The sequence below is a fragment of the Triticum aestivum genome, chromosome 2D (genome assembly GCF_018294505.1).
Source record: "Triticum aestivum cultivar Chinese Spring chromosome 2D, IWGSC CS RefSeq v2.1, whole genome shotgun sequence".
NCBI classification, from domain to species: domain Eukaryota; kingdom Viridiplantae; phylum Streptophyta; class Magnoliopsida; order Poales; family Poaceae; genus Triticum; species Triticum aestivum.
This window is the reverse complement of record NC_057799.1, coordinates 421,253,386-421,275,515: the sequence shown is the minus strand read 5'-3', so window position 1 is coordinate 421,275,515 and position 22,130 is coordinate 421,253,386. Positions and strand designations below refer to the sequence as shown.

General features: G+C 48.4%; 4 protein-coding genes across 6 annotated transcripts; 3 read left to right on the top strand and 1 right to left on the bottom strand.

Moving 5' to 3' along the window:
• The first annotated feature begins 409 nt into the window (after window positions 1-409).
• On the top strand, window positions 410-1,596 carry LOC123053555 (prohibitin-3, mitochondrial). Its single transcript, XM_044477019.1, has one exon. The coding sequence runs from the start codon at window positions 529-531 to the stop codon at window positions 1,384-1,386; it is 858 nt and encodes a 285-aa protein (XP_044332954.1). The 5' UTR covers window positions 410-528; the 3' UTR covers window positions 1,387-1,596.
• A 2,977-nt stretch (window positions 1,597-4,573) lies between these two features.
• LOC123053556 (uncharacterized) lies at window positions 4,574-7,457 on the top strand. The gene is made up of 2 exons (XM_044477023.1): window positions 4,574-5,165; window positions 7,079-7,457. The coding sequence occupies exons 1-2, from the start codon at window positions 4,806-4,808 to the stop codon at window positions 7,235-7,237; spliced, it is 519 nt and encodes a 172-aa protein (XP_044332958.1). The 5' UTR covers window positions 4,574-4,805; the 3' UTR covers window positions 7,238-7,457.
• A 2,271-nt stretch (window positions 7,458-9,728) lies between these two features.
• Window positions 9,729-13,205, bottom strand: LOC543463 (14-3-3-like protein GF14-B). Of its 3 annotated transcripts, none has more exons than XM_044477020.1 (6): window positions 12,971-13,205; window positions 11,645-12,094; window positions 11,488-11,566; window positions 11,220-11,342; window positions 10,177-10,293; window positions 9,729-10,076 (listed from the first exon to the last, which is right to left on the bottom strand). In XM_044477020.1, exons 2-6 carry the CDS (start codon window positions 12,052-12,054, stop codon window positions 10,014-10,016), a joined length of 792 nt encoding a protein of 263 aa, XP_044332955.1. In that variant the 5' UTR covers window positions 12,055-12,094; window positions 12,971-13,205; the 3' UTR covers window positions 9,729-10,013. The 3 variants fall into 3 exon arrangements, with proteins under 3 accessions (XP_044332955.1, XP_044332956.1, XP_044332957.1); XM_044477021.1 differs by having other exon boundaries at window positions 12,879-13,200; XM_044477022.1 differs by lacking the exon at window positions 12,971-13,205 and having other exon boundaries at window positions 11,645-12,114.
• Window positions 13,206-19,773: 6,568 nt separating this feature from the next.
• Window positions 19,774-22,130, top strand: LOC123049471 (lysine histidine transporter-like 6). The gene is made up of 7 exons (XM_044472381.1): window positions 19,774-19,831; window positions 19,986-20,113; window positions 20,198-20,975; window positions 21,241-21,346; window positions 21,426-21,517; window positions 21,599-21,667; window positions 21,750-22,130. Exons 1-7 carry the CDS (start codon window positions 19,802-19,804, stop codon window positions 21,846-21,848), a joined length of 1,302 nt encoding a protein of 433 aa, XP_044328316.1. The 5' UTR covers window positions 19,774-19,801; the 3' UTR covers window positions 21,849-22,130.

Genomic DNA, 22,130 nt, shown 5'->3' with positions numbered 1-22,130 from the left:
GTAGCAACGCACGGGCATTCACCTAGTTTTTCAAAAAAATTATAGTATAAAGTAATTCTATAATAGACATACTCAGAATATTTAGATATATGAGCAGAAAAACGAACGCAAAAAGTGTAAAAAAAGAAAGAAAAAAACGCTGCAGGCCTGTATCCGCGCTAAGCCGGCCTCGTCTGCTGCGCCCTTCTTCTTTTCCAAGTAAAGTTTCTTGCCGCACCGGCTAGTGGCCCAAATGGCCCATTCTCCGGTACAAGCACGAGTTTCTTTCTTCTTCTCAATTTCTCGAAAAAGGTTTCTTTCTTCTCGCCCAATCCGAAGACTGACACCGGGCCACCACCTGTCATTCAGCCAGACCCCACCGTCTAGCTTCTTCTCTCCCAAGAAATAAACCCAAACAAAACCCACAGGCAGCCAGATCCAGCCGCCCCACACCCCCCATTCCCCTCCCCAAGCCCGCACCCAGACGAAATCCCTCGCTAGGGTTTTACTCCCGCGCCGCCGTCCCGAAATCCCCCCCGGAAGGCGACCATGTCCGGCGGTCCCGCGGCGGTCTCGTTCCTCACCAACATCGCCAAGGCGGCGGCTGGCCTCGGCGCCGCGGCCTCCCTCCTCTCGGCGTCGCTCTACACCGTGGACGGCGGCGAGCGCGCCGTCGTCTTCGACCGGTTCCGCGGAGTGCTGCCGGATACCGTCGGCGAGGGCACCCACTTCATCGTGCCGTGGCTCCAGAAGCCCTACATCTTCGACATCCGCACGCGCCCGCACAACTTCTCCTCCAACTCCGGCACCAAGGACCTGCAGATGGTAAACCTCACCCTCCGCCTCCTCTCCCGCCCCGACGTCGTCAACCTGCCGACCATCTTCACCTCCCTCGGCCTCGAGTACGACGACAAGGTGCTCCCCTCCATCGGGAACGAGGTGCTCAAGGCCGTCGTCGCCCAGTTCAACGCCGACCAGCTCCTCACCGACCGCCCCCATGTGTCGGCGCTCGTCCGCGACTCCCTCATCAAAAGGGCCCGCGAGTTCAACATCATACTCGACGACGTCGCCATCACCCACCTCTCCTACGGCGCCGACTTCTCCCAGGCCGTCGAGAAGAAGCAGGTCGCGCAGCAGGAGGCTGAGCGCTCCAAGTTCCTGGTCGCCAAGGCCGAGCAGGAGAGGCGCGCTGCCATCGTGCGTGCTGAGGGAGAAAGTGAGTCTGCACGGCTCATTTCTGAGGCCACCGCCATCGCTGGGACAGGGCTGATCGAGCTCAGGAGGATCGAGGCTGCCAAGGAGATAGCCGCGGAGCTGGCCCGCTCACCCAACGTTGCCTACATCCCCTCTGGTGACAACGGCAAGATGCTGCTCGGCCTCAACGCTGCTGGATTCGGCGGCCGGTGATTTACCACTCCTGTTTTACTTGCCCAAACATCATCTTGCGTCATGACGGACTAAAATATGGTTTGGAGAGACAATGATATCTGTTGCTGTAGGATCTTATTAAGTTTGAATGTCTTGGGACAAAATCTGGTAGTCTTTTGATCCAAATAAGGTCTGGATCTGGATATCTTGCTTATGATTTGTCAGATTAAGCTTTCTGGTGGTGTTGAATTTGCATGCTAGTTACGTACTTATGCTTATGTTGTTTGCTTGTTTGATTTTATTGTTTCGAACGCTGCGGGTGTTGCTTGCATCAGTCGTGACTACTTATTGATGTTGCCTGCTTGCACATTTCTTGCCTTTCATGGATGCCATCTTTGTTTTAGAGGCGCTGCTTCAAAAATATAATTCTTAGGAGGCTTTAAAATTGGCAGTGCTATGTCTGGTTGCATATTAGGCTTGCTTGTTCTGCAACTGATGTACTGCCGTTTAGTAGCTTTAGCTCATTGGAAGTAAAACATGGGGTTGGCTTCTATACTGTTACAAGAGTCAATTCTGGGTATGATATGCCAGTGAACTATAGGTTGATGCTGTGATGTTTGATTCAGATCAATGGTGCTCATCTACTGGTTGTTTACTAGCTTTAGCTTCTTGGGAGGTTCTTAACTTGCCTTTGCTTCTATAGTGTTACAAGGGTCAATTCTAGATATGATATGCCAGTGAATGATAGGTTGCTTACTAGCTTTAGCTTCTTGGGAGTAATGCATCCTTTTAACTTGCCTTTGCTTCTATACTGTTGTAAGGGTCAATTCTAGATAATGAGATGCCAGTGGATGACAGGTTGTTTACTAGCTTTAGCTTCTTGGAAGTAATGCATCCTTTTAACTTGCCTTTTCTTCTATAGTGTGATATGCCAGTGAATGATAGGTTGTTGCTGTGATGTTTTTAGCTCAACAGTATGGTTAACACATGATTGAATATTAGCCCTATTTGTGATAATTTTCTTCTTTGCAAGCTCATGAACTGTTTAGAAGCTATTGATCTCGTGCAAAGTAATGTTCCATTTAACTTTGTATTTGCTTCTCTAGTGTTGGTAGAGCAAATTAGTGATTTGATATGTGCTGTACTGTGATGTTTAGATTTCGCTGGATAGTATTGTTTAGGTCTTGTCCTTTAACTTGGGGTTTGCTTCTATGGTGACAAGAATTATTTCTGGATATAATGTCCTAGTGAATGATAGGTTGATGCTTTGATGTTTGATTTAGCTCAGCAGTGTGGTTACCTTTTGGTGATAATTTCCTTGTTTGGGTGCTCATACTATTGGGCTCATGCGAAGTAACGCTCCATTTAACTTGGTATTTTCTTCACTAGTGTTACAAGAGGCAATTATGGATTTGGTATGCCAGTGGACGATAGGTTTTTGCTGTGATGTTTCAGTTTAGCTGAATAGTGTGGATTATGCCTTGCCTAATAAATTCTAGTGCATTGATGGAGTTTAGCTCTAAAATATCTCAACAATAGTCCTGTAATGCATGTTTGTGTCCCATCTAGTGCATTTCTTGATTTACAGGAATTCTTTATCCCATGCTTGTTCAAGACTCGGGATGTTGCTTCCTGTTTAATTCTGCATAATTGCTATTTGGTTCAACTATTATTACAAGAGTATTCTGGACCATGGAAACTGGCAGCCAGTGACCTAGTTCGTCTTCTTGTTGATTGCAAACTGAGCAACCAAGCAAGTACAAATAAAAAATGAAGGTGTTTCCAAATTTTGAACTTGAATCATTTCAAAGTGTTTTGGTTGTTTTTTATTTGGCCTGGACTTAAATTGATGTTGTAGGCCATCTGCCCCCCTCTTATATGCATGTTGAAGCTTGTTCTAAAAAAACTTGGAAGTGTTTCGTGAAGTGTCTATGCTTGCTTCATGACTGTTAATTCTTGTTGGAGTTCTTCATTACACTGATACTGTGATGGTACTACGGTTGTAGGCTGATGCCGAGCTCATCATCCCTAGGCTAATGATGAGTATTCACGACTGTTAATCCTGTGTGTATATGCTTCAAGGCAGCCAGTGTTCTTAGTTCATTTTCTTTTCTTTTGTTGATCACTGACCGAGCAACAAAACTAGTATAAATAAATAAAAATGAATAGACAGGTTTCCACATTTTGAAATTGAACTGCCTTCATGTTTGCTTTCATGTTGGTTTGTCGACCTTGGTTGGTATTGTAAATTCTGCTTTCATGTTTTGGTGGTTTGTGGACATTGGTTGATATTGTAGGTAGAATTCTAGGGAAGAAAAACAAAACCATTTCTTATTCTTGTTGGAGTTCTTGATAGATACTGTCATAGGCTGACGCGTAGCTTGTTATCCCTAGGTTGATTTGTTAATCCTCTGTTGCGTATAAGCTTGAATCCTTCATCTTTGATTTGTGAAATCCTTGGGAAGTCGGTTTGTTTAACTTGACTTGATATTGGAATTCAAGTTTACTATGGATATTCTGGATATGTTTTGCTCCATGACTATACTCTGGTTGGTAGTGATTGATGCGCTAGTGTAGTAGTGTTGTCTGCCTCTTTGGTGGTTTAAATTCGAGCGCTAATGTATGTGCAGTTGTGCCGTTGTTGTACATTTGCTCTGCGCTATTCGATATCGCTGGGTTGCAGTTCTGTTGCATTCTCATCCTGCCACGATTCGTCTAGCTCGTATTTGGTTAATCTGATTCGATGCGATTAAGCGGAATTTCAGCGGCTAGAACCTCCTGAGCTTGGCTACTCTGCATCCGAGCAAAGCTTGGTAGTGCCGGCCAGGCTAGGGAATCTGGGGAGTGCGGCCATCGTGCCATCCCTCGACCTCCGAGTTGGTAGAGGTGTCTTCGCTGCGTGGCCGGTGGGACTGGGAGAACGCTCAGGCTCAGCCAGCGAGTGTGGGGTTGCCGACCCCGACAGTTGGTCAAACGCCCGCCCTGGGCACAAATCGACGGACAATCGGGACCACGTGCACAAACACACACAATGGAAGTCTAGTTCCATCTTGCTCTTCACTGAAATCTGGACTAGATAAGCTACTGGCTAATCTCACCCTGGATCAGATCGCAACCCTAGTCAGCATGAATTCACACAAACAACCGAACAAAGTGTAGGCCGAGTATTATACCTGGAAACCAAAGCAAAACAAAAGGTTTTGTCTCAAAAGTTGCTCCCACGAATTCCAGGAGCGGCAACAATCGCACTCACTCACCACCCCTTCTCTTCCGGGCAAGGCAAACCCCAAGAAACCCCAACCCAACCGGCCACCACCACCTCCCGTCCCGACCCCGAGACAGACACCTCCCACTCGCGGCCATGCCCCCCTGCCACCGCCGCTGCTGACCTGACCACCCAGCCGTCCGCGCCGCGACCGGTCAACATCTATCTAGCCGGAACATCCATCTCAAGCAACATGGACCCGGCCCAGGAGGAGCTCGAGCGCCGCAGCCGCTACCTCAGCTCGCTCGTCCGCCGCACCAGGCTCGACGACCCGCCCCAACCGGAGCCGGAGCCGGAGCCCAAGGTGGAGCGCAAACCGGCGGCGGAGCCCAGCGGCGGGGAGGGCAAGGCCGCTAAGCCGGAGACCAAGGAAAGGGAGGCGGCGAAGGTCAAAGGGGACGCCGCGAGCGGGGAGGGGAGGAAGGTGGCGGTGCGGGTGCGCGCGGCGGACATGCCGCTGGCGCTGCAGCGGCGCGCGATCTGGATCGCCCGCGAGGTCGTCCTCTCCACGCCGCGCCTCGAGAGCAAGCGCCTCGCGCTCGCGCTCAAGAAGGTACACTAGTACCACCACCCCCTGCTTCCTTCTTCCCTTTCGAATTTGTCTTTCTAGCCGTGCTGGTCCTTCAATCAGATACTAGATCAGCAGTTTTCGTGGAGTCCAAGCTTGTTTATAGAGCATTAATTGCTGCAAACGACCACATAATGGAGCAGGATTGATGTGTAAAACGAACAATCGCATTTAAAGGGCCGGGGAGCAAGATCTAGCCAGAGCTTGATCCTAGCATTATGTTCTTACTAGCTAAAATGGCTGTGCGCTTTGGATAGTTGTGCGTTTGAGAGCGAGTGAGCTGTCATGCTGAACGTAGTTTGACGGAGAAGATGAAATGGGAGGCAGAGCGCTGTTGTTGCCAGATCAGATTGTTCGATGTGTTCATTTATGGGATGTGGTCCACCATATTGCTGAAAACAATACTGATTTGTGAGATACTGAAAGCTCAGAGGGCATCCGAGGAGGATAGTTATACTCTGCTCTGCTGCCACATGTAGTTTACTACTAGTAGTTGCAAGTTGGAACCATGTTATGAGTAGAACGTGTATGCTATCTCTAAGCATGCTGTAGGAACCGAATGGGATGCCGATGCAGAGCTCTTGACTTTGCGCAACATGGGGGTTGCAATCTTGTGGAGCTAACTTGACAAGTTGGTTTTGTAAATCTGCTCTCTGTGTGTGCTCTGTGATGTATGTTGACAGAATTGTCAATTATAGCTGTCGAGAACTACAAGTGACATGGTCAATAGCAGGATGAGGATTGTAGGTAGAATAAGGTATGCTATTGGTGGCAAGTGGCTTGCTGACATGGCTCCACTGGAGCCTTTATTACTTCAATCATTATGTAGTTCTAGGGTCATCTCATTAAGTAATCAAACAGCTGAGATCACCTGAGTGTGAGTGAGCAGTTTCTCATGGTCGAGCGATGCTTGATCTCAGCTGTTAACTCCATCATCTGATGGCTCCTGTAAGTTCAACTGAGAACTAACATATTTCTTTAAGTTGGAGCATGGATCCTGAAATTGGAAACCTTGATATGAGCTTATGAGTTGGGCACTACTCTTTAAGTTGGAGCATTGATCCTGAAATTGGAAACCTTGATATGAGCTTATGAGTTGGGCACTACTGATTTTGTGTTCATTTCGGTTAGTTACTATTCCTAATTGTCATTTGTTGATGTCCTTATCTGCAATATCCTGGTATGTAAATTAGTAATTGCTTGCTTATGAACAATAACTTGGCAAGCGAGGGCATTCACTCTGTCTTGCCTTTGACCGTCCGATTTAAAACTTTGTGTGAGTAGATGTCAGTGCAAGCACAAACAAGCTTCATGCATTATCTCCCCCACTTTGAACACACCAGTGTTGTATTACAGCTTTTGAGCCATTGTTTTATTCCCCTTTTCTGTATGCATGATGAAAATGGGAATACTCATATAACATGCTACTTACAGACTGCAATAAATGATCGCCAAGTATTTTCAGTACCCACCTAAAAAATTGTGTGCTTTCAGTATGGCAGAGAAACTTTCATGTTGGTTCTGTACATAATCCAGGGTGTTTGTAATATTGTACTCCCTCCGTCCCATAATGTAAGATGTTATTACAGTTGATATACTCACATATTGGTTGTAGTAACATCTTATATTATCGGACATCATAATTCTTTTACTTCGTTGACATGCGCTGTTGCCTTGAGTTTCCTCTTATTTGTACTTGTCAAGTTGACAAGTGGCTATGTGCAGTTTCTTTCTTCCCTCTAAGGTATTAGTACCTGCTTACTTGTGAGCTGTTTGCTTTCTTTTTTTCCTCTTCAAAGATTAAGCATTAAAATATCCTTGGTAGTGTTTCAATCTCACATTCTGGGGCTTGTATTGGCATTTAATAATAGCTGGACATTGCTTTGGTTTGCTTACAGGAATTCGACACGACATACGGGCCTGCTTGGCACTGCATCGTCGGCACAAGCTTTGGCTCCTACGTCACTCACTCCCTAGGAGGCTTCCTGTACTTCTCCGTCGACAAGGCGTACATTCTTCTCTTCAGAACCGCTGTCGAGCCACTGAGTAAACCGTGATGAGGCCTGGAACCTATCTTCTCACACACAAGTGTAGATTTAGCGCAAATGTGTAATTTAAACTGCTGTTTTAGGTGCTCGACGGCAGCAAGTGTAAGCAGCCGAGAAGGAGTAACAAACATCCCTCTATGACCTTTAAGTATCTACGTATGCTGCTGCTGAGTACTGCTGACCTGCGAAGCTCTCAGATGTCAATTTACATCCTTCGAGCCGGTTAAAATCATGCCACGGCAAGGTTGCTAAATATGTACTTCCTCTGTTCTAAATTATAAGATGTTTTGGTAGGCTAAAGTAGCCTAAAAAAGCGGAAATGCCAAATGGAGACCGAGCTCCATGGAGGCCTTTATTTGAAAACTTCAAAATTCAAACTTTTCAGTTTTAAAAAAATCTGAAAATAAATACATATATACCTAGATACATAATATACATGTATGCACATTTTCAAGTCGAAATACATTAAAATGTGAGCTACACGAAAAAGACAAATCTATGGCTTTTTAGCATACTACTGTTCATCTTGAAATTTTTCACACATACACTTTACATCCTTGCATGCATGTGTAATTTTTTTCTGAATTTTTTGGAATTGAAATTGATGAATTTTGAATTTTTTAAAATAAAGGTCTCCATGGAGCTCGGTCTTCAAAATGCCCTACTCCTAAAAAAGGTCTTATAATTTGGGATGGAGGTCATACAAACTTGCCACCAGCCTACCCAAACGTCTTTTAATTTGGGACGGAGGTAGTACAAACTTCGTTGGCTATGGTTTGAATGGGTGGGTCCCTCCAAGCCTTCGACTGGGGTAGGCAGACTAAAGTTACTATTGGTGATGGCAATAAGACTTTGTTGAATTTTGAATTTTTTAAAATAAAGGTCTCCATGGAGCTCGGTCTTCAAAATGCCCTACTCCTAAAAAAGGTATTATAATTTGGGATGGAGGTCATACAAACTTGTCACCAGCCTACCCAAACGTCTTTTAATTTGGGACGGAGGTAGTACAAACTTCGTTGGCTATGGTTTGAATGGGTGGGTCCCTCCAAGCCTTCGACTGGGGTAGGCAGACTAAAGTTACTATTGATGATGGCAATAAGGCAAAATTTTGGGATTCACCATGGCTTGAGGGAATGAGGCTGAAGGACATTGCCCCGAAGATTTTCCCTCTCTCACGATAGAAGGCGAGCACAGTGCAGAACTCCCTTGGAGCACAATTTGTGAATTCGCCACCCTGTGGGAGATGACGATGGTCGGCATAAACCTCGAGCATGATACTAAGGATGCGATTATTTTGAAGTTCGTGAAAAATGGGATGCACTCGATGTCCTTGACCTACAAGGTGCAGTTTGAGGGGCTCACTACCACACCCTCACTTAAGACCATTTGGAAGGTGTGGGCACCCCTAAGTGCAAGTTCTGTGCTTGGTTGATCATCCACAAATAGAGTTTGCATGGTCTATAGGCCCATCGTAAAATTTGGCCCATATACCCTCTTTGCAACCAAGTCCAAGAGTTGCCGGTAGATTAGGGTGTGGAAAGAGGTCAATGCTTGGCTCAGATTAAGCGATAGTATCGCTAGCATTTGGGCGACTATGACCACTGTGAGTAAATGGTGGATCGACTTTGAGGGTTCGTCACAATATCGCCGCCACTACTATGATCACCGTCACCAAGATGGAGTTAGCTTGCTTATGGGTGGCCACTCACTCTGTGCGTTCGGTTTATACCGTTTTTTTGGTTTCTAAAGTATTAATACTTCGGTAAATACGGTATGAACTTAAAATACAGTTCGGTTTCGGTATATACCAAATTATTTCGATACGGTTTCGGTGTATACCATAAAAACCAAAGTTGACGCGAATTTGAATTTACAAATTTATGACTCAAAACACATACAATTTTACACAATATATACAAGTGTATATGCATGCATTGATTCATCTATTGATGGTTTTGGATGTGTTTACCATTTTAAAAAGAGAAAAATAACTATGTTACAAGAAAAATTTATGTGCTTAGTAGTGAATTTGACTCATGTACAAGAAAAATGACAACTTGTTTGGTTGTTCATCACAAGAAATATAAATTCATTTTTTACTTCAGTTTATTCGGTTCAACTAACTTGGATTTGAAGTGATCTTATATAAAAACATATGAAGTGATCTTATATAAATGGCCATATGAGTAAACATATGAAGTGAACATATGAAGTAAACATACAAGTAAATGGCCAGAGGAACCGCTAGAGCAGCTAGGATAGGAGTCAGGAATTAGGGAGAGGAAGGAGTTGTGCTAGGACGTCTGTTTCAGAATTTCAGGTTCAGGAAGGGCTGCGTCCATCGAATAATTAACCCATTTTGTCAGCGCTTCAATCTTGTCCGGAGCAAACAACCCGGGCAATCCCAATTCCCATATGAGCCAGCCACAAAGCCAGATTCAGTGCGAGTAACCCCCACGAAAAACCACCAAAAGAACTGAAACAGAACAGGCCAGACACAGATGCAGAACCACTCACGTTTAAGAAGCAATATTAAGGCAGAACGAAAATACGAACGGCCACCACCAGTCTATGGGGCTCCCTCCCAAGCCAGACCAGGAGGCAGCCACCGCCTGCTACGCTACAAGCACCGACCACAACCTTCCCTGGCAACATCACATATGGGGAGCCCCAAATCTTGCAACAACAACCATAACACAACTATGACACGATCCAGAGCACATTGCAACGTCATTGACAGTAGCAAACACTAGCTAGTAGCTTGCGGGGCGTCGCAAAGCCGGCTTTACTGCCCCTCGCTTGAGTCGTTCTTTGGAGCCTCCCTGATCTCCTCCTCAGCGGTGTCCTCCTGATAAAAAGCCAAGGAAGTCGGTTACGGGTGTTCAAGGAGGGGGGTGGTTTCAAGAACACGACAAGATTAAAAGATGCGCTTTCGGAATCAATGATACCGTGATGTCAGAAGTCCAGAGGGTCAAGTTATCACGAAGGAGTTGCATGATCAAGGTGCTGTCCTTGTAAGATTCTTCGCTCAGGGTGTCCAGCTCCGAAATGGCCTCATCGAATGCCTGTAGAATCAAAAACGTCATCATGATGCCAAGTTGCAAAGAATGTCTAAAGGAAGATCCAAATCTTATAAGTAAATAATTAAAATACAATTGGAGATGAAAGTCCAAAATGGGCCATAAAAATAAATAACCAAAATGAAATTAACGATGAAAAGTTACATATAAAATATAATAAAAAATACTCCATTTTGCATAAAAAAATCTAATTATTAAAAAAATTGGCACTTCATGCCGAACTGTTGGCCAAGTTCTGCCACAACTATGGAAGATTATTTTTATCCATTATTCTCTGGAAGGCGCTTCTACACCAAATATAAAGGCACTGAGAACAGGTCAAGTACAAGCTCGCATTCATGAGTCACAACAGCTAGTACAACAAACACCCGCGTTCAATCAATAATACGAGGGAGAGATACTTAATGATAATATAATCATACAAGATTAGGTACACCAGTGACCACATGTTTCTTTTTGTGGGCAGTGGTCACACTCAACAACCACAGTTGACAAGCAATGCAAGGATTTTGTTGTCTCCCAGACCACAGCTAAAGATTATGGAAGTTCCATTGGTTCTAAAGTCAAATGACCACAAACAAACTAATATGAATTGCTGTGTGCTCTGTCCATGATCACAAGCAAAAACTGGCTGCTAAAATATATAACGAAACAAAAACAATGTGATTTGGATCAAATATTCGCCAAATTGCTGCTGGTCTATTTTTCATAAATCTGCATGTATTACGAGCCACATTATTTGTAATTAATTTTACCAGTTCACCTTATCAAACATGAAAGCATCATTCAGAGAAAAATAATTTAATTACATGTATAGTGTATCTAGCACGTCACAAGCAAATCCAGAACATCTAACTGACTCGGAAAAACTAACATGCACAGGCAAAAACAACTGACTCAGAAAAACTAACCTGCTTTGCGAGATTGCAAGCACGATCAGGCGAGTTGAGGATCTCATAATAGAACACCGAGAAGTTTAGTGCCAGCCCAAGCCTAATCGGATGAGTTGGAGCCAGCTCAGCCAAAGCAATATCCTGAAAGATTATACAGCAAAGCAAACCTTTTTAAACAAGAGAAGTAGAACATATTATATAATCCAAAAGAAAAATTTAACAAATTCAGAAGAATGATTCTTCGCCAACAAATTGACATTGTTAAATATGAAAACAAGTGATCAACCTGAGCAGCCTTGTATGCCACCATGGTATTCTCAGCAGCATCCTTCCTCTCAGGCCCACTCTTGAATTCCGCAAGATACCTATTTATCACAGTTGCTTCAGCTAAATGAAAATTCACAATCCCATAATTAATGAAGAATCTCTACGGGCCATCATACCTGTAGTAGTCACCCTTCATCTTAAGATAGAAGACCTTGGACTCAGGGGCAGTGGAGGACGGGACAAGGTGGGTTTCGAGCAGCTTGAGGATGCCATCACAGATCTTGCTAAGCTCAGTTTCGATCTTGCCACGGTATTCCTTGATGAGCGTGACCCGGTCCTCATTGCCACGGCTCTCCTCCTTCTGCTCAATGGAGGAGATGATGCGCCATGAGGCACGGCGGGCTCCAATCACATTCTTGTATGCAACAGAGAGGAGGTTGCGCTCCTCCACAGTGAGCTCCTCGGAGTCGACAGTCTTGGCCACCTTCTCCATGAACTCAACCATCTCCTCGTACCTCTCAGCCTGCTCGGCGAGCTTAGCCATGTACACATTCTCCTCACGGGAAAGCTCTGCTGGTGCCGTCATCTTCACAGTTCACGATTTTGATTTTTTCTGAATGCCAAATCTGCAGGATCAAAGAGAAAAACAACAGTCAGCTAACTGCTCGCACCAAATCTTTTTTTTCTTCTCAAAACTGATATGGATATGTACAAACACACAATTCTACAATGAGTAGTCTATATGATCCACGCACAAATACGCATGCTACGAGACAAAATTCCACAAGGAAAGCACTATGAAACAAAAGAAATCTGTAATTCTTTCGGCGAAACTACTTCACAGCCGATGCGAAATGGACGATTCATGGACGATTGATGATCAAATGGCCGTGCTGGACTTCATTCAATATTTTGATGGCTGGATGTGTAGAATCGTGCAGCAGTCGTGCATGGGTGTCGTTTGTGTAGCACTACTGTTCTTTCGGATAGACCCCAAATACAGAAAACAGGTTTGATTTTGAATTATATACTGTACACTGGCACAAATAACAAGGCCAATTTTGTATACCACTGTGCCCCGCATATCCGAGCGAAATACAACCCCTGCAATACTTCAAAGCATCGGATCTAATCTGCCGTAATATATCGACACGAGAGGGCGAAAACGAAGTAACGAAATTCCCGCATGCAAAACATACACCAAACCCAGGCTCTGAGGGGATCCGACGTGCGGCAAATCCTATCAACCCAGTCACGGGTAGATCACAGCGATCCAATAACAATACCATTCACTACGCACGGCAACAATTCTGTACGAAACAACAGGTTTAGCCCGAGAATTCAGCGCAACAAATCCCGTCAGAACAGCGCAGATCAGGGTGACAGAAGGGGAGGAAGGGGCGGGGGTACCAGCGAAGATCTAGTCGAACGACGACGATAATCGGAGGAGAATTGAGGGGTGCGGCGGCGAGATTTGATTTGAGGAGGAAACGGCTGGGTACCTGCGTCTGCGTCTGTCGCCGCTGGTCTCGTCGTCGCGCTTGGGCTTTCGAACTGGGGAGAGGAGGCGGCGCCCGGGGGGCCTAGAAAAGCAACCCCCCGAGACCCCTGCGCCCAATGGGGGCCCGACGCGTGCCCCCGCCTGGCCCCACGGCGCAGCGGGACAACCGAGGGTTTGCGATGGGGACGACCGACGACAGGCTGCCCCACGCGTCAGCGGGCCCCGGGCGCGTCGTGCCGATAAGCTCGACCACCGCCGCGACAGCCTAGCGTCGTTGGACTGGATCGGCGCGGGAGGGAGGGAAAGGCCTCTCCCTCGTCACGGGGTGCGTGGCTACCCCGCCGCCCCTGCCCGATGGGTCCGGGTGACGCGCGTGAGGAGATTTCGGCGCGTAAAGGAGATTTCGGCGGGTGTGGAGCGTGGACGGACGGGCGGGGCGTGGCGCTGACGGGGCCGCGGGGCCCGCGCGGCGGGGGGTGGGGTGGGGTTCACGTGGTGTGCGTGTGACACAGGCGACGCGGGGCGGCGGCGGTGCGTTCGGCGCCTCGGGTTGGTGACTTGGCTCGGGCGACGCCAACGACCAGCCAGCCAGCCGGGCCGGCCGCCCACCTGCTCCATTCAATTCAATTTTCTTCGCCCGCCTGGGAGGGAAGAAAATGGGGCTGCGTTTGTTTCCTGTGGGCGCGCTGGTAATGGATTAGCTGTCTCCCTCCCCGCCGACGCGGACCAAGACAGGCCTGATTCGCAGAAAATTCAGTTCAGTTTCGGCGACTGACAGAGAGCGTCAGATCCAATGAAGTGCCTGCCAGGGGTAAATTTTTTGGAGTATTTAACCAAAAACTACCACATTTCACGGACATGTGACAGAAAACTACCACTTTACGTTTTTTTCCCGAAAACTATCATTTTTTTATTAATCCGTGGCAAAAAACTACCAAGTGTGGAAACTGCTCGCTTTGCCTGGGTTAAACGCGAATCTGACTGCCCGACCCCACCGTTTAGGTGCCAGCGTGGCGAAGCCCTCGTGACCAGCCGTTAACGCCCGTCGCCATGGCCTTGCCCCGAGCGGCCGCCGCCCTGGGGCTCGCCGCCGGCAGGCCTCCCCATCACCGTCCAGCCTCGTCGTCGCCAGATCCGACAGACGCCGCCCCGAATCCGCCTCCCCCGGACCTCCCCGCCGCCCTGCTCGCGCCGGAGCGCCGCCTGCAGGTCGCGCCGTCTCCTCCAGATGCGGCCGCACCCCTGGCCGGGCGCCCGTAGCCGAGCCCAGTGGCCGCGCGCCCGTGGCCGCATGCCTGGCCTTGCCGCCCTGGCTGCGCGCCCGTCGCCGCGCCCCTGGCCGAGCCCCCCCGGGCGTGCCTGGCCGCCGCGCCCCTGGCCGTGCCCATGGTCGCCCGCCTGTGGCCGCACGCCTGGCCCCGCCGCGCTCGCCCGCGGGCGCCCCGCTCCCTGCCCACGCCCCGGCCGTGCCCGCCCGTGGTTGGAGTCGACGGGGCGAGCAAGAGAGGCATGCGCCGCCTGCGGCGTGGGGAGTGCAGGGGCTGCACTCCGGTGACCACTCCGGCGGGCGAGGGGAGACGAGCCATGCCAGCACTTAACGGGCAAACAAACGGTGTTGACTTATGATGCCATGTCAGCACTTACATGCGGGTCAGGGCTGTCATAAACGCGTTTAAAATGGCTGAATCAATCGATTTACTCGCATGGTAGTTTTTTGCCACGGATTAATAAAAAAGTGGTAGTTTTCGGGACAAAAACGTAAAGTGGTAGTTTTCTGTCATATGTCCGTGAAATGTGGTAGTTTTTGGTTAAATTGGAAATACTATGAGTTTGTTAATTTGACGGAGCCATGTTTTTTAACGGGTACTCCATGGCATCTCCAATGGTGATCATCTAATGGACACCCTCAAATGTCCTGCCATCGAACACAATCTCTCAAGATGTCCTCAATTTTGAATATTTCAAGCACGGAATTTATACATGCAAACGATCCCAAATTAAACCTAAACTAAACCTAAATAGGGTGACATGTAGGCATGGCCTCCGAGGCCATTTGAACAACAATCGTCGTTCGGGAAGCGGTTGAGGGAGCCGGGCGAGCCGCCGTGACATCTGTCTCAAGCGGCGGCAGTGCGCCCGTGCATCTGCCCCTTCTCCTCCTCGCGGAGCGTGCACTACTGCGCTTCGACTCGACGACCCCGAGCTTGAAGATGTCGATTGATCTGTCGACGAGGTATGGGTCTGATCTGAAGACCAATGGGTCAAAAAATGGGATATCCTCTTCTTTGGCCACACCAACTAATGTAGTAGATTGCGTTCCGGAAGACACTTTCTCCATTTCGTCGGTACTGGTAACAACAGATCTTTACCTCATTTTTTCCTGTTATTTGACTTCTTGGAATGGAATTCTTCTCATGATAGTCACACAAAGCGAAGGAGAAGAGGATGGGTCCTAAGGGGTCTTTTTTCCTATTATAAGTTTTGATTACACACGGTGGGCGTCGGTCTCCTTGGTGGTCTTGGACTCGTCCAGGGCCCACGTCGCCATGTCACCACGAGCTCTTCGTCGGTGAGGACCCAGGGTGGCCACCAGGGTCTTGTGAAAGGAGGTTGAGCATCGATGTCGCCGCCACTTCGCCTAGTCAAGAGCTTTTAAGCTCGTAGAGAAGGAGGAGGAGGTGCCGCGGGACCCGTCACCCTGGAGGTGGTACTTCAGGAGGGCGCACGACTACGATGGGGACAACTGTTGCTCCTACTTCACGCAGTCAGGCGCCATTGGAAAAAGGGCTAGCGACACAGCGAGGACGACAAAATGCGCATGCTTCATGGTAGTCAGGTGCCACCAGGAGTCGGGTTGGCAACGTGACAGGGACATTAGTCGCTCCTACTTGACGCGGTGTCCGATCTCGTGGTCTCTTGGCGGGGACGGTGACACTTGGGTCGATGCATCAAGGAGTGACGTGTGGATCTTGACCGCCAACTACTCATCGTCCTCCTCCATGGCCTGAGGCACCGGGGAGCGGCATCGCCTTCTTGTCTGATCTCCTCCTCGCCTCCTCCCAGTCGACACCATCGTCGTCGGAGGCAGGCTCCTCCTTCACGATGGATGAAGTCTTACTGTTAAAAAGAAGAGGAAGCCGATCCAATAGTTTTTCCTTTAGGTATGGCCTGAAGGCAAATGGACCATCACCACCCCCTACTTTATTTACGAGTGAATATTTGATTAGCCTAAAAAAAGTGAAGAATTTGATTTTTCTTTTTGAGAAAGAAATGAAATTTTGATACATCAATGGAGTATTGATGGTGAGAAAAAAAAGAAATGTAATACTATATCTAAAAGTTTTCTATTTCAGGCCTCTTAAGCACATATTACTGGGCTTTTGTACATGGTAGAAGAAAACTAAGGTAAAAAAATGGTGTCTCTACTGGAGTCACAAACGGTGTGTCGGTCGTTGTGAGCATTAAGCCTCCCATTGCTCACTATATGGTACAAGATGGGCTGGCCCATTAGGAAAGCGAGCGAGAAAACCGTTACAAACAATCTTTTTGGAAGGTTTCTTGATCGGTTGGTGTTGGGGATATTACTACTGAGTATAAACCGGTCAGGAGAGGCCGGGTTATCCCCATAATGAGTTAATCATATTTGTAGCCCATGAAGATAAGGAGTGTGGCGCTTTACGGGGGAGACTTAACATTAAGGCCCAGGGCCCAAAGACGGATTATGGCCCGTAGACATAAACCGTCATACGATATGTAACTTGTGTTGTAAGATAGGGAAAGGTAGAAACCGAACCAGACACGTTTATGAGCCGGCCTCAGGATTCTGTAAACCGCCGGGCGTCAACCTATGTATATAAAGGGACGACCCGGCGGCGGTTTAGGGGCAACAAAACAACAACTCGAGAGCCAGGCATAGCGGATTTGCTCCCTGGTCATCGAAACCCTAGCAATTCCACAACAACTGGATTAGGCCTTTACCTTCACCGCAAGGGGCCGAACCAGTATAAACTCCCTGCGTCCTTTGTCCGCTTTAACGCCTTTAAGCTAACCCGTCGCGATGGCTCCACGACTAAGTCCTTTCACTAGGACATCTGCCGTGACAAAACCACGACAGTTGGCGCCCACCGTGGGGCTATCGCACGATGGTTTCGAGTTATTAGAGGGCAGCTTTGAAGGGCTCAAGGGATACGCTGTGGGCCGGATGACCAAGAGTCGTCGCGGCAAGCTCTACATCGACAACACATGCTGGGGCCCCGAGGGCGGCTCAATCGAGTACGCGTACCGGGTCCCCTTCGGCGGTATCCACGTCTTCATTGGCAAGATTGGCGAGCCGGGCCCTGAGCTGGACATCTGCGCCGACATCGTCGAAACGACTCAGTGTGCGAGACCTGCCCGAGCTCAGCCCGCCATGAAGCGTGCCTTCGTGGGAGTCATCCACGAAGCGGAATCTGAGGATAGATCGACATCTGGTGGTGAAACCGTCGTTTACTCTGATGACGAGTCATCTACTGGAGAGACGGAGTCATTGTACCAGTTGCAAGATGGCCGGTTTGGGGCTGTTCCGATGGTGACAGTATTCCGGACCCCTCCGATCCACCGAGCCGGGTTGCGATCTTCATGGCCGGTACACAGCCTGCTTAGCTCTCCTCGACTGCAGCGGCAATGGTTTCCGGATCAGCAGCGGCGACAGCAGCCGGGGCAGGAGGCCCTGCGCGACCGCCGGCTCAGGTTTTATCCGACTTATTTGATGCTTTGGCAGCGCTGCTGGCGGAAGTTAACCCCTTTAAGCTAACCCGTCGCGATGGCTCCACGACTAAGTCCTTTCACTAGGACATCTGACATGACAAAACCACGACAGTTGGGAACATTCTAGAAGGTTTCTAATTTTTTCCTTCTTTTCTGGTTTTATAAATTCAATTTTTAAAAAGGGAATAAGTTTTCAAAAATTGCTCGGAATTCCATAAATTATCCACAATTTCAAGAAATTTCCATAAATTTTAAAAGCTCTTCATGTTTTCCCCAAAAGTCGGGGTTTAAAAAATGTTTACAAATTTTTTATTTGGATGAACATTTCTTGAATTCGTGAACATTTTTTTATTTTCATGATTGATTTTCTAATTCATGACCATTTTTGAATTCGTGAATAATTTTAAATATCATGTACTTTTTTGATTCAGGAATGTTTTTGAATTCACAAACATTTTTGAATTCGTGAATAATTTTTGAATTTCATGTTTTTTTTTGAAAATCGCAAAGATTTTTGAATTCGTGAAACTTTTCTGAATTCAAATTTTTTGTTAAATGAAAATTGAACTAGACTTTAAAAAGGAAATAAAAAAACATACGTGTGGTCTGCCGCCGGACCAGGCCCATCTTGCACTAACGACGCGAGTGATGCGCCGTCTATTGCTCGCAATGAGCGACACTCAACAATAACGCCCATACTTGAGTATTGGATTTCCACACTATGTCGTTTTCCATCTATCTGTAAAAAACATAAAATGGTAAAGACCCAACTCTTTTTCGGGACAAGATGGGACCTGTGTTTTTTAACTATATTGTTGTGTTAATTGTATTTTATATGGTAATGCTAACTGGCAAATGTTCTCCGAGAAAAAACTCCAAGCAAACGCCCTAGGATCATCAAAAGATGACGGTTTTTCAAAAAAAGAAATTGCCATCTCTTCGAAAAATTGCCATGCTAGTTTGAAGAAATGTAACCCCCCTAAAACTAAAACTGCCATGGGAAAGGTTCGCAAATGCCATCCACCCAACCAGTGGCGGAGTGTGAAGCAAATTGAAGAGGGGGCCAAAAGTGCTAGGGAGATTAGTGAAGCTGGAAGATTAGCAGAGAGTTTAGCATTAGGGTAACTTATCTTGGCAATATTTCTCATGGAAGGGCGGGGGGGGGGGGGGGGGGGGGGGGGGGGGGGACGGACCCTCCTTGGTCCTGCCGACGCTCCGCCAGTGCACTCAGCGAACATTCGTCAGCTAAGAGGGTCGAATTTCTAACCACTTTCTTGTACAACGGTAACAGAGCATCGTTAGTAAGCAAAGCTTGGGTTTCTGCCGTCGCGGAAATGTGCATCTTTTGTGACGATCTACTCCAAATATGTGCTGCTCGTGCTTGAAAATGATGTACTACCACCTTTTGTGCAGTGCATGGAAAAAAAACAAAAGGGGGGGGGGGGGGGGGGGTCTCCCTCCCCAAAACAATATCCAAGCTCCTTCCCGTTGTGCCTCCTCTTTAGGTGTTTGTACCTAACCTAAACCCGCTAATCGTACGACCAAAATCGCTGAGCCACTACCGAAATTCGCCACGGCCACAGTCCCCGTGGATCTAGACGGCGAAAATGCCTTTACTCGAGTGAAGCAGCCACAAAAGCGTCTCTCGTGCGCCATATGGCCAAATAATCCACTGACAGGACATCGAATCATCATCTCTCAAACGCACAAGAAATCAAATGTTTGCTTTACGGATTTCTGTACATCGACTTAGCCCGAAATTGAACGCACCGAGATTCCTTTGGTTATTCTCTTAGCCTCTTCTGAAACCGCGATAAGTCTTGATTATTCCCCGGTGAACCGACGCCGCTCCTTTTGTTTCGGCACCTAATCATTGTTCTTACTGACTAATTGATCTGTGTCTTAATTAAACTTTACGTCTCCGTCGCAACTTGCAAGCGCTGAAATTCTGGAGCTCTTTTCCAGCATATGTTAATACTGCCAAGCACTCACTGGTTAAGCTAGTACAGGTATAAATACACCCCCTCTCCACTCCCAAGTTGCGTATGTTCAGTGACACAGCCGGTGGGTGCGGAGCTTGCTGACCATGGGCTCGCCTTCAGTCGTTCTTCCTAAGGTCTGGGAGCGTAGTGCTTATTACCCACTCGGTGATTTGGACACCTGCATGCAGTTTCTTAGATGCGTCAATATGATCTGACGGATGCATCGCCCTGCATGCATGTGTGTCGCTCTATCATCAAACTTACCGGGGGTTCTTTCTTGATCATCAGGTGGTCGACGGTGAGAAGGAGGGCACGGCCCGCCGCGCCAAATGGTGGTACGTGACGTTCCACAATGTCACCGCGATGGTCGGCGCCGGCGTGCTCAGCCTGCCCTACGCCATGGCTCACCTGGGATGGTAGGTTTTGCATCCGTGTGATCCAAACCAACGCTTAACAGCTAGTGGTACGTACGTCTAAGTTCAGTTATTGTACGTGTCCAGGGGGCCAGGGATAGTGGCGCTGCTGGTGTCGTGGTGCATCACGCTGTACACGCTGCGGCTGCTGATCGAGCTACACGAGTGCGTGCCCGGCGTGCGGTTCGACCGGTACCGTGACCTGGGCGTGCACGCGCTGGGCCCGCGGCTGGGCCTGTGGGTGGTGGTGCCGCAGCAGCTCATCGTGCAGCTCGGCTGCGACGTCGTCTACATGGTCACCGGCGGCAACTGCCTGCAGAAGTTCGCCGAGTCGGTGTGCCCGGGCTGCACGCGCCTGCACCAGTCCTACTGGATCTGCATCTTCGGCTCCTCCCAGTTCCTGCTCTCCCAGCTTCGTGACCTCAACTCTATCACCGCCATCTCCCTCGCCGCCGCCGTCATGTCCCTCAGCTACTCCACCATATCGTGGGCGGCGTGCCTGGCCAAGGGCCCCGTCGCCGGGGTGAGCTACGCGTACAAGGCCGGCACGGCGGCGGACTCGGTGTTCCGGGTGTGCAGCGCGCTGGGGCAGGTGGCGTTCGCGTTCGCCGGGCACGGCGTGGTCCTGGAGATCCAGGCCACCATCCCGTCCACGCCCACCAAGCCGTCCAAGGTGCCCATGTGGAAGGGCACCGTCGCCGCCTACATGGTCACCGCCGCCTGCTACTTCCCCGTGGCCTTCATCGGGTACTGGACGTTCGGCCAGGACGTGAGCGACAACGTGCTCGTGGCGCTGGAGCGCCCACCCTGGCTCGTCGCCGCCGCCAACATGATGGTGGTCATCCATGTCGTCGGGAGCTATCAGGTAAGCCATATACTCTTGGATGACATGAACCTACAAAAACAAAAAGTGGTCAGAGAATAATAATCGTCAAAAGAAACCTTCCATTTCCTAGAAAGCCTTCTGTAGTGGTCACAGAATATGGCACAATGGAGTTACTAATGAGCTTTAGAGATCATTGGCACCATGGAACCTGTTTTTTTGGAACGTTGACTGCAGCACTGAGCCAGCAGTGGCTGAAACATGGAACTGACCACTGACCAACTTAACTTCCACTGCAACGTTTCAGGTATACGCCATGCCAATATTCGAAAGCATGGAAACGTTTCTGACCACGAGGTTCAGGGTTCCTCCGGGGTTGCTGCTCCGTCTGGTGGCTCGATCAACCTACGTCGGTAAGAATCGATCACATCGTTGAAATGACATGCATACATCAATCTGTCCATGAACTGATCGAATTACACGTCGTTGCAGCGTTCACGCTGTTCGTCGCCGTGACGTTCCCGTTCTTCGGCGACCTCCTTGGCTTCTTCGGGGGTTTCGGATTCACGCCCACCTCCTTCTTCGTAAGTCCCGTTGCCTCGCCACCGATCACGATGTTGTACGTGTTTATGGGCTGAGCTTCCATGATTTTTTTGCTGCTGCAGCTCCCCTGCATCCTGTGGCTGAAGATCAAGAAGCCTCGGAGGTTCAGCGCGCCGTGGTTCGCCAACTGGGTACACATCTCCGGACACCTGAATTGAGAGAGAGGGTTCAGGATATGTTGTGTCAATTGTTTGACAATTGGTTTTGCTGCAGGGGTGCATCGTCGTTGGGGTGTTGCTGATGCTGGTTTCCACCATGGGCGGGTTAAGGAGCATCATCCAGGACGCCTCCACGTTCCAGTTCTACTCTTGAAACCGTACGCCCGGCTAGCTAGCTCCAGGTAGTCGTCGTGCCTTCAGTGTAACAGTAGCCTGTTACCGAATCACTGAAGGTCGTTGGCTTCGATTCAGAGGGTGACCTGCTTCTGCGGAGTGTCAAACCAAGTGGTCGGCGTAGTACCTTGTGCCCGTCACTTAATAAACCTTGTCCATACTATGCTGCAATACAAATCGTGTACTTTGTCACATCTTGGTTCCAAATCTGTTGCAACGTGAAAACAGTTGCAACTGTAAATTATTATGAATTCTTTAGCAA